This window comes from Palaemon carinicauda, chromosome 32 (genome assembly GCF_036898095.1).
Source record: "Palaemon carinicauda isolate YSFRI2023 chromosome 32, ASM3689809v2, whole genome shotgun sequence".
Taxonomy (NCBI): Eukaryota; Metazoa; Arthropoda; class Malacostraca; order Decapoda; family Palaemonidae; genus Palaemon; species Palaemon carinicauda.
Window position 1 is genome coordinate 41,562,794 of NC_090756.1, and position 12,457 is coordinate 41,575,250.

The following is a 12,457-nucleotide window of genomic DNA, read 5'->3' on the forward strand; positions in this document are numbered from 1 at the left end:
ATATACACTAAAAAGGAATAAAATAAGGAATAATTTCCATCTTATTAACTTCATTATGATGACTAAAACATATCCTCTCCTTAGGATTGTGGTAGCCTATTGGTAACGCCCCTGCCACTCAGAAACGACAATCTCCCACAAATCACTCAAACTGCCGTGTGGTAGTTAGGAAAGGGGGAGAGGGTGGGAAGGGCTTAATATGTGTGTGCATATCGATCTATGGAAAATATAAATTTTGCCATTTTTTGGAGGGTAAATTTCGGTTAACCTTAATGTGTTGTACTTCCTGTGCAAAGGGAAATTGCATGAACTATTAAAGCCACACTTTGCAGTTAAGTGGCAGCAACGACTTAACTTCTACCATTAAGAAGAAGACCTTGCATAATTATTCAAATAGTCTTCCCTTTTTTCTTTTTTATCTTGTTTCTATTTTATGCGTTCGTTGTGTTGTGTTTGGTCGAAATATGGTCCAAAATTATAAAGTTTCTGCCTTATATATATATATATATATATATATATATATATATATATATATATATATATATATATATATATATATATATATATATATATATATACACACACACACCTTTTTAAGTGGGATACCTTAGCGTGGTGAAAGGGTGTATGCATCGCCATGATCAGCAAACCTGTACTTATCAGAGCCACCCATACTAGGTTGGTTTCCTATATACGTAAAGACGAAAATCTCGCACCATCACTAACCCGCAGTGACCAGCGTCGTGACGAAAAACTCGTCAAGCCCTAGACATGTCTGAGGCCTTTGTCTTTTAGTGGACTGGAAACGATTGCGTTTATTATTCCTGTTGTGTGTATATTATATATCTGTGAATGTGTGTATGGGGATGTGTTTGCATGTACAACACTCCAATTCTCAAAGTTAACATTAATGAACGGCCATTTCTTGACTAGTTTATTCATTTTGTTGTTTCCTTATCTCACTGGGCTATTTTCCTTGTTGGAGCTCTTGGGCTCATACCATCCTGCTTTTCTATCTAGGGTTGTAGCTTAGATAATAATAATAATAATAATAATAATAATAATAATAATAATAACTGTCAGGGAACAACTAACTTCCAATGTTCGTAAATTTAAAATTGAATTCTCGGAACTGTACATTCAAAACAGCATGTTACCCAATCAAGTGGAACTTAGTTCTTTCTGAAAAGAATTGATTTCTGCATATGTCACCTGTTTCTTTTCCATTTTGGTTATGTGTCTAACCTAAATTTCCATCTGTCCTGTTTGAATAGCAGAGGAAAGGAATCGGATATGCCTTGGCCATAAGTATTGAAGGAATCGGCAAAACATTCAATATCAGGATTCCTTTCCCCTGCCAACCGGAGTTTTCCATTTTCTATCTAGAAAAGAAAAAACGATAATCTATTGACAAGTGAATCCGACCACGAAATATCTCACACTCCAGGAAATTTTTTCTGACATCGCCTTTGCTGGTATAACATAAGAAGCTCTGATATTCAAAATACAATGTTTTATGTCGTGTTTATTTATCTATTTTCTCTTGAATTGTTTATTTAATGGTTATAAAGGCCACTTACGAATGACAGAAGCAAGGGACAATGACATTGTCCTAACAGGAAAATGCCCTAGAGACGGACCATGTATACATACGATGAGTAACCAAGCCCCCTCTCCACCCAAGCTGGAACCAGGGAGGGCCAGGCAATTGCTGCTGAAGACTCAGCAGGTGGACCTGTAGGCTCCCACAAACCGCCCCCCCCCCCCCACCATCCTTAGCCCCTAATGATGGTGAGGTTGGAAACACTAAAGGAGCTAACGATTTTGAGGGGGACTCGAATCCCAGTCTGGCAATCACCAGGCAGAGACGTTACCTATAAGCCACAACAATTATTAGGAGTGTAATTATCACCTTCTGTTCGGTACCAGTTGGGGGGGGGGGTGTTAAATTTTGATAATTATTTTCCGTTATAACTGTTCCTAAGGAGAAGGAAACCTTATGATGGAACTGTAGAAGTAGACTTTTGATAATTCTTGTGGAAGAGATTTTCTAAATGTTATATATGTCATTACGAATATGTTATAAAATTATGCAAAACAGATCTACTTTAAAGTTCATATTAATTTCAGAAAAAAAAGCGAAAACTCTATAAAAAATCTATGAATGTTTTTATAAGAATATACTCTAAAAGGGAATAAAATAAGCAATGATTTCCATCTTATTGATTTTATTAGCATATCTACAACACATCCTTACATTTTAAGTTGTGGTAGCCTATTGGTAACGTCCCTGCCACTCGGAAACGATAATCTCCCCAAAACTGCCCAAACTGCCGTGTGGTAGTTAGGAAATGGGGAGGGGTAGGAAGGGCTCAATCTGTGTGGGTGCATATCTAGATATTATCCGTCATTTTTGACGGGTCGCATACAGTAGTTTGATAAAGTTAATTTTTTCCAATTTTTAAAAGGAAATTTCGTTTAGCCTTAATTGTGAGTATTGCCTGTGCAAGGGGAAATTGCATGAGCGGTTAAAGCCAGACTTTGCAGTTAGGTGGCAGTAACGACTTAACTTCTATCATTAAGAAAAAGATCTCGCATAATTATCCATCTATGGAGTCGTGATTTTTTTTTTCTGTTGTTTCTATTAGGCTATATGCTTCGTTGTGTTTGGGACATACATACATACACTTATAACAATCCTCATTTGATAAAACAAACGCCAACTTTCACTCAAATACCTCTTTGTTTTCATATTGACTATTGTTAACTACTGCACTGGGATTGTTCAGTGGACACTCAAAAATCAAATCATTGTTCTATTGTCTTGGGTACTGCCATAGTTTCTGTACCACTTTCTTCCACTGTCTTATGGTAGAATTCTCTTGCTTGAGGGTACACTCGGTCACACTGTTCTATCTTATTTCTCTGTTTTGGTAAAGTTTTTTATATTTTATATAGGAGATATTTATTTTACTGTTGTTACTTTTCTAAAATATTTTATTTTTCCATGTTTTCTTTCCTCACTGGGCTATTTTCCCTGTTGGAGCCCCTGGGCTTATAGCATGCTGCTTTTCCAACTAGGGTTGTAGCTTCGGAAGTAATAATATTAAGAGTAGAAAAGACTCTATTGCTACGGCAAGCAGCTCTTCTAGGAGAAGGACACTCCAAAATCAAACCATTGTTCTCTAGTCTTGGGTAGTGCCATAGCCTCTGTACCATAGTCTTCCACTGTCTTGGGGTAGAGTTCTCCTGCTTGAGGATGAACTCAGGCACACTATTCTTTCCTCACTGAGATATTTTCCCTGTTGGAGCTCTTGGGCTTATGCCATCCTGCTTTCCCTACTAAGGTTGTAGCTTAGATGTTGATAATAATAATAATAATAATAATAATAATAATAATAATGTATAGCAATCGTCACCGGACAACTAACTTCAAGTGTTCATGAATCTAAAATAAATTCTCCGAACTGTACATTCAAAACAGCATGTTACCCTACGAAGTGAAATTTTCTACATTTCAAATATGATTAATCCTTCTGCTTTGGAGGTCAGTCTAACAAAATGGTTTCCTCATTAGCAAAAGTTTCGTACAAATCATGAAAAAGAAAAACATTGTCAAAATAATAACAGTTTAAAATTCAACGATGATTTAGGCGACTGAAATTGACCATTATTCACTGAGCCTTTGATTCTAGTATCATTTTAATTTTTGTTTTCGATATCAGAGTGGCTATTATTGCACGGGGCTTTTAAAATAGGTAAATTGAGTTTAATGCGTTGTTTATATATAAGTTTGATTTTTCAATTGCTCAGGCATAATGATAAATCAATTGGTTCATGTTACAACATACACAAACTCTCTCTCTCTCTCTCTCTCTCTCTCTCTCTCTCTCTCTCTCTCTCTCTCTCTCTCTCTCTCTCTCTCTCTCTCTCTCTTCAAATCTATAGACGTCGGGATATTCTGAATTCTGTCGAGGTATAGTCTGATAGTCCGATAGCCTGATTATTATTATTATTATTATTATTATTATTATTATTATTATTATTATTATTATTATAGGGGGGAAATGTAATAAGGAAATAAATAAACTACTTAAGAAATAACGAATAATAAATCTAGAACATCATAGGATGAATAACAACGTCCAAATAGATCTTTCATTAATAAACTCTGAAGAGAAACTTTCAAGTAAACAATGGGGTCAAGACAAAGGTCCCCTGAATAGACCATATAAGGAAAGACCAAAGATCAAGGGACCATAAATGGAATATTAAAGGAGACCCCATCGATCACTATTGGTCTTTTGGTCTTGAAAAGAGACCACAGAGTAATGAACGAGACCCATCGAAGATTTCCTTAAGGTGTATTCCTCCTCTTCCTCTTTTTTTACCACTTCCAAAAACTTATTCCTTATCAGACTCTATTCTGTGAGAACATTTCTTTTTTTTTTTTTTTGGGGGGGGGGGGTGGGTTCCCCGAATACCCGGAGATATAAGGTATGAAAGTTAATATTCTAATTCTTCATTTGTAGGATTTGCTCCTTATCGGGATGTTTTTATTTTCATTTTCTTATTATTATCATTATTTTTAGTCTTATTATTGTTATTATTAGTATTACCATACTTTGTATGAATATTTTACGTATATATATATATATATATATATATATATATATATATATATATATATATATATATATATATATAAATATGATATCCATATCCCTTCCCAGCCTATATGTGAAAAGCAGGGATAATGCATGAAGATATCAACTTAAAACCTTAAGCAAAGAAAGCGGGAAGGACGAGTATATGTTGATATATTTATACATTTTATGAAAAGGGATACCAATTTGCATAACAAACTTTTTTGGGGTCTCGGAGAAATGTCAAAACCAAAGGGTTGGTTTATTTGAGAGAGAGAGAGAGAGAGAGAGAGAGAGAGAGAGAGAGAGAGAGAGAGAGAGAGAGAGAGAGAGAGAGAGAGAAGCTTCTGCGCATGCGCAGAAAACAAATAACTAATTTATAATAAAAAAAAACAAAGTGAAAAAAAAGGCAGTATTGCTGGTTATTATAGATTGTAAATAAGATCCAAGTATTGCAAGTTGCTATGGAAATGGGAAAAAGATCTTATTACAATTATCCTTTTGCAAAAGCCTTGTGGCATCCTAGCGCATCAGTATTATGTGGATGAGTGCATTGTTGAGTAGATTTTATGCACCTGAAAGAATAGATAGTCTTAGGTAGTGTCATATCCTCTGTACCGTGGTCTTCCACTGTCTTGGGGTAGAGTTCTCTTGCTTAAGGGTACGTTCGGGCACACTGTTCTATCTTATTTCTCTTCCATTTTTCTTGAAGTTTTTATACTTTATATATGAAAGATTTGTGTTTATGTTTTTACTGTTCTTAAAATATTCTATTTTAACTGTTCATTATTTCTCTTGTAGTTTATGTATTTCCTTATTTTCTTTACTCACTGGGCTATTTACCCTGTTTTAACCCTTGGTCTTATAGCATGCAGCTTTTCCAACTATAGTTGTAGCTCAGCTAGTAATAATAACGATGGAATCTAAGGCCTGGCACCTTTTAAAACCTGTATAGTCATTATTTACTTTGAAATTGTTTCTCAATCTCTGTCATTTCTATGACATTTAATATCCGTTTATCCTCACTGAAATCTCTTTGCTTCCAGCATTCACGAAGAATTATTTTTCAAAGCGGAAACGAAAGAAATCTCTGCTCATCTGCTTCCAAGAGTGTTATCCAAGAAGACTTGTTTTAAAAAACTGTTTTTGCAAGATATTCTATGATTCTGTTTACCGCTAATGATGCTTGACAGTGCTCCATTAGTGTCTCCGATGGCTGTCTATTATTCACTGGTCGAAGGCCATCTCTGATTCTGCACTTCTTTTTCTCTTCCGCTCAATATATATATATATATATATATATATATATATATATATATATATATATATATATATATATATATATATATATATATATATATATATGTGTATATATATATATATATATATATATATATATATATATATATATATATATATATATATATATATATATACATATATATATAGATAGATATATATATATATAAATATGTGTGTGTATCATTATAGTTTTATAATGATAATTATTGGTGTTGGCTATGTTGGTTAATATAGTCTGTGCATATTAAAATTCATTTGTTTGCACATGCGCGTTAGAGACTACTGGTGAAGGTTTCCAGGACGGTGGCTGTCTTTGGACATACTGGTTGAGGTTTGTGGTGGTGATGGTTACGTGATCAGTTGCTCCTGATATGAGGTGTGCATTACTTGGTTTAGTGGTTAGTGTAACTTAACATGTACGATTATTTATATTGCTGATGAATACTTTTCAGTACGATTGTACTCATTGTCAAAGTGATTACGAGGTATCAAATTATGCATAAATTTTGGGATTTTAACTGGCGTTCATTAAAGATGTCTTGTTACTAAGATTTGCAGCAGGCGGCGTGTTGGTATAACTCGGTAATTGGTGTTATGATGATTAAACGATGTACTGTTATATTTTACTATTTGTGTGTTGGGACTGTGCTATATCATATTATGAATTGGTTACTATGTGTGTGTAGTATTTGAAGTTTTGTAAATGTTTGCAGTTAAATAAAAGGACGGAAGCACCGTTCGAGAAGTTAATTGGTTGGGTTTAATGAATTCCCAGCATTTAAAATTTTGTTATCACTGGACATGTATAAAATTTTAAATGCTTCTGTATAAATGGTGGAATTTTGGGATTGAGCATTGATGTATTGGCTGAAACAAGTTTTTGTATTTTAGGTTGAATCCTGTTCTAATAAAAGACTTGATGCAACAACGTGTTTGGTGACCTGGCGAAACAATTCAACATCATCGATATGGACCAACTGAAGGTGGATCGAGGGGTGGCCAAGGGTCGGTTCACTCGGAAAGTCAACGTAATGAAGGAGAGGTTGGCAAGAGACGACCCACCTGCAGTGTTGAAAAGTTTGCTTGCAGAAGTGGAAACTGCTTTCAGTGACCTTGAGGTGAGACATGATGCCTATTATTGCGAATTACTGAGTGCTAAATCAGAAATGGCCGAATTAAAGGAAGCAGAGATATATATTTTAAAGTGCGAAAGAACTAAATCTGAACTGGTGTCCTTGATCATTAAAAGATGTGGCGATAGTGAAAGTAAGATGGAAACTCTTATCAAAGTGAAACGTCTCGACCCACCTGAATTTTCTGGTGATATGAGAAATTATGGTACTTTTAAGAGGGATTATATGAGGTTGATTGTGCCTTTTTATGGGCAAGATGCCTATGCTCTAAAAAAATGTTTGAGTGGAGAAGCGCTGACTTGTGTGGAAGGAGTAGAAGATGAATTTGAAGAGATGTTCCGACGCCTTGACGATAAGTATGGTAATCCTTGTAAGCTAACGGAGGCTATTGTGAGTGAATTGAAAAGCCTTAAGCCTCTGAACGACGGAGATTCGAAGAGGTTAGTTTACATGATAAAGGTGGTTGAACGTGCTTGGTTGGATATGAGAAAAATAGGTCTAGAATCTGAGATGAAAACTACCTCTATTGTAACGTTGGTGGAGCGTCTTCTTCCTCCCACTTTAAAACGCAATTGGGTAATAAAGTCGCAAAAGGTAGGAAATGCTAAAGATCTTTTTGAAAATTTACTTCAATTTTTGTTACAAGAAAGGAGAGTGTGTGAGTATCTTGAAAGTGATTTGCGGTGCTCGACTTCATCAAAAGTAGTAACAAATAGTGCTTCTTGTGACAATACAAGTGAAAATGTGAAAGATGACCTGGATGAAATGAAATTAATTCAAGGTCAACATAGTGCAATGATATCAGAGTGTTTAACCACAGTATCAAGGTTAGCAGCCCAAATGTCAAATAATCCTGATGTCAAGTGCCCTCCTAAATGGTGTTGGTATCATGGTGTAGACGGTCATTCCATTTATGATTGCTATGCCTTCAAGAGTTTGAGCAATTATGATAAGTTTGCTCAACTCAAGAGAAACAATGCATGTTATAAGTGTGTTAACTTGGGCCATTTTTCTAAGTTTTGCAATGTGTCTGGTGTCAGTTCTTGTTATGTAATGGTCAATGGTAAAAAGTGTGGTAGGGAACATCACAAAATGTTACACTCTCTTCTATATAAACCTACTACTTTCACTGATGTAACTAGCAATTTGGTGTCTAGAGATGGTCATTTATTAATGGTGAGTGGCTTAAGGTATCACGAAAATGATATTAATGTGCTATGGGATAGTGGTAGCAATGTGTCGCTAATCACTCATCAAAAGGCCCAAGAATTAGGACTTAATGGAAGAGATGTGCAAATAACCATAACCAAAGTGGGAAATAAAACTGAACCGTATCCTCTAAAGAGTATACAGTTCCTGTGGTGGACATCTAAGGAGTGAAATGGGAAATTATTGCCTGTGGTATAGATGAAATAACTACTCCTGTTGAGAAAGTTGATATGAATGTCGTTAGTTGTTTGTTCAAAAGTTTAAACGGTCTTCACATTTCAAGACCCTTTGGAGTAATACATTTATTAATAGGCATTGATTACTGTGTCCTTATGCCTCAAGTTATTGAAACGAATGGTAACCTTCAACTCATGTTAAACCAATTTGGCTATGTTGTTAGAGGATTTCACCCGCAATTAACTTCCCGCTGTTATCAATCCAATGTCAGTGTAAGAATCAATCACATAGATATTACAGACGTCAATGAGATTACTTCAGTTCCCAGGAAAACCATTAAAGACGTGTTGGATAATTACTTAAGTATTGAGAGCCTGGGTACTTCTTTTTACCCTAAGTGTTCTGGTTGTAAATGCGGTAATTGTACCCCTGGTCAAAGTAATTGTACCCTTAAAGAAGAAAGAGAATTGGCTCAAATATCACATGGTTTATCATTTAATTCAGATAAGAATAGATGGTGTGTCGCTTACCCCTGGGTAAGAAATCCTAATCTTTTACCTAATAATGTGTCCCTTGCAACAGCTAGGCTAATAGCCACGGAAAAATGGTTGACCAAGTTAGGACTAGGTTATTGTACGTCCTATCAGAATCAAATTCATGATATGATTTCACGGGGGGTAGCCAGGAAGCTATCCGAAGATGAGATATATAGTTATAAGGGACCTATATTCTACATACCCCATACTGAAGTTCTAAAGCCTGACTCTAGCTCAACTCCCCTTCGGATAGTGTTTAATTCTTCTGCTAGGTATATGAATTTTTCTCTAAATGAAATGTGGGCGAAGGGTCCTGACATGCTAAACTCACTTTTGGGTGTTTTACTTAGGTTCCGAGAAAATGAAGTAGCATTTGTTTGTGATTTAGCCAAAATGTATAACACTATCTCTGTCCTTATTTGACCAGCACTGTCATAGGTTTCTTTGGCGTGATTTCAAGGTTGATGTTAAGCCAGATCATTATATGTTGACTTGTGTCCCATTTTGGGACAAACCCAGTGGAACTATTGCTATGCTTGCTTTGAAATTAACAGCAGAGATGAGTAAGGATGAATACCCTGTAGCTACGCAGATCATTGTGAATAATAGCTATGTTGATGACATATTGGGAAGCTGTGACAGCATAGAGATTGCAAACGAACTGATGAAACAAATTGAAAGAATTATAGGTCGTGGAGGTTTTAAAATTAAGCATTGGATTTTATCTGGCAATGAAAATCATGAGAATCCCAATGTTAAAGTGACTAAAAGGGAAAAGGAAAAGGTTTTAGGAATTGTGTGTGATCCTCATAGAGACCGGTTAGTATATGAAGTTAAAATAAATTTTTCTCCAAAGCATAGGAAAATTCATACTGAACCTAACTTGGCGCCAGATGATCTCATGGTTAATGTGCCACAGTATTTAACTAGAAGAATGTTGTTAAGTCAAATCGCATCTCAGTATGATCCTTTAGGGCTAGTTTGTCCGGTAACTTTAAGAGCTAAATTGATGATGAGACAACTAATTTCCAGGACAGAGGGGATTGAAGGAAAAGTTAGCCATTATGATTGGGATAGTGCAGTGTCGACAGATATTAGGAATGAGTGGTTAAGTTATTTCCAGATGTTGTTTGAGCTTCAGTCTCTCAGCTTCCCTAGGTGTGTCAAAGTAGAAGGTACCATCGGTAAACCAATGCTGGTGATTTTCTCTGATGGGTCTAGTTCTGCATATGGAGCATGTGCTTATGTGCGATGGGAATTGTCTGATGGATGATTCTGTTCCAGGTTGCTAATGGCAAAATCTAGGCTTGCACCACTCAAACAGTTGTCCATTCCCCGGATTGAACTATGTGGGGCCTTAGTGGCAGCTAGAATGAGAGAAACTATAGTGAAGGAAATGAATTTTGAATTTGAATTGGTGATGCACATTGTTGATTCTGCAATAGTTCGTGCCCAGATTCAGAAAGAAAGCTATGGCTTTGGCACCTTTACTGCTACAAAAATTGCTGAAATTCAAAGTAAAACCGATGTGGGAGAATGGTCGTGGGTTTCAGGTTATAACAACCCAGCAGACTTGACCACCAAACCTGCTAAGCCGATCGATTTGGGTCAAGAATCAATGTGGCAAATGGGGCCGGCTTTCCTTACTCTCCCAATCAGTAAGTGGCCAATAAGGAAAGATCATATTGGTGATTTGCCTGACAGAGTGGGTGTCTTTGTTTCGCACACTTGTTTTACCGTGAATACTGTAGAAATGTCTTTAGTGTTTCAAATATCAAGATTTGAAATTAGTGAAAAATTGCCCAGAGTCACTAGTAGAGTCCTTAAGGCTTTCAAATTTAAATCGTTCAAGGGAATATTTCAAACTCCTAATATAGATGAAATCTCTCAAGCAGAGATGTTGTGGGTGAGAGAAATTCAATCCACACTTGGTAAAGATTGGGAGTTCAGATATCGCAGACTTGGCCCTAGTGTAAATAAGGATGGTTTAATTGTGGTAGGCCAACGTATTCCTAGGTGGTTAAAGAACAATTATGATCAGGATGGGTTTGTATTACTCTCCTGATCATGAATTTGTCAAATTATATGTAAAAACCATGCATCGTCAATTTCCTTCTGGAGTGGAAAACACCCTTGCGAAAATTCAATCTAAGTTTTGGGTACCAAGAGTTCGGAACATGATCAAGTCCGTAAAATTTAAATGCGTAACCTGTAGGAAGTTGACAAAGGAAATAGCCGGGCAAGTCATGGGACAATTACCTCTAGAGCGTCTAAAACCCTCCCCACCGTTTGCTTATACTGCTCTTGATTTATATGGACCTTTCTTTATCAGGGATACGGTTAAGGGTAGAACTAAAGGTAAAGCCTATGGGGTAATCTTTAATTGTTTATCGACCCGTGCAGTTCATTTAGATCTAATTGAGGGTTATAGTGCAAAAGATTTCCTTGATGGGCTCCGTAGATTTGTATCACTCCGAGGATGTCCTAAAGAAATATATTCTGATAGGGGTACCCAATTAACTGCTGCTGAGAAGGAACTAAGGAATGCAACAGAGATTTTTAAGATAAAGTGGATCTTCAATGCTTCTGCTGATGCACCTTGGCAAAATGGAGTCAGTGAGAGTCTTATCAAATCTGTCAAAAGGAGTTTGACCATAGCTATTGGTGATAACATTTTAACTTTCAGTAAATTACAAACCACCCTTTATGAAATAGCAAATTTACTAAATGAAAGACCCATTGGTATAAAACCCGGCTGCGATCCCGAACTAGGAAGATATCTTTGCCCAAATGATCTTTTGCTTGGGCGTACACAAAATGCAGTCCTGAAAGGAGAATTTGAACGCTTCCCTAGTCATGAATCAAGATTGAAATTTCATGAAGGCATAACAGATACTTTTTGGAGAAAATGGATGCGTGACTTTTTCCCCACTATACTGATACGTCAAAAATGGCATGTAGAAAAGCGTAACTTGCAAGTAGGGGATCTTGTATTGTTTCAGGATAGTAATGTGGTGCGGGGTAATTGGAAGTTAGCGGAAGTCTTGCTGGCAGATAAGGGTAAAGATAAGAAAGTTAGAAATGTCACACTGAGGTACAAACCAATAAAGTCTGGTATTACATACAAGGGAGAAAGGGATGTAATTGTGAAACGATCTGCTCATAGAATTGTAGTAATTTTGCCCATCGAGGAACGTCTCGATCTACCATAGTTTAAAATGAATATTTATTTGTGTGGTTATTTAAATTAAAAGAATTAGATTTGACTTGACAGTCATATGATGGTAAGAGATTTAGTTTTGTTGGTGGTGGAGTGTATCATTATGGTTTTATAATGATAATTATTGGTGTTGGCTATGTTGGTTAATATAGTCTGTGCATATTAAAATTCATTTGTTTGCACATGCGCGTTAGAGACTACTGGTGAAGGTTTCCAGGACGGTGGCTGTCTTTG

General features: G+C 36.2%; 2 protein-coding genes across 2 annotated transcripts; both read left to right on the top strand.

The window, feature by feature from the left end:
• The first annotated feature begins 6,916 nt into the window (after positions 1-6,916).
• LOC137625583 (uncharacterized) lies at positions 6,917-8,461 on the top strand. The gene has a single exon (XM_068356493.1). The coding sequence runs from the start codon at positions 6,917-6,919 to the stop codon at positions 8,459-8,461; it is 1,545 nt and encodes a 514-aa protein (XP_068212594.1).
• A 2,719-nt stretch (positions 8,462-11,180) lies between these two features.
• LOC137625584 (uncharacterized) lies at positions 11,181-12,215 on the top strand. Its single transcript, XM_068356494.1, has one exon. The coding sequence runs from the start codon at positions 11,181-11,183 to the stop codon at positions 12,213-12,215; it is 1,035 nt and encodes a 344-aa protein (XP_068212595.1).
• Positions 12,216-12,457: the final 242 nt, after the last annotated feature.

Bases quoted from the DNA above. Each gene is read 5' to 3' on its own strand.
- LOC137625583 (XM_068356493.1), top strand. From the start codon at position 6,917: ATGGACCAACTGAAGGTGGATCGAGGGGTGGCCAAGGGTCGGTTCACT.
- LOC137625584 (XM_068356494.1), top strand. From the start codon at position 11,181: ATGATCAAGTCCGTAAAATTTAAATGCGTAACCTGTAGGAAGTTGACA.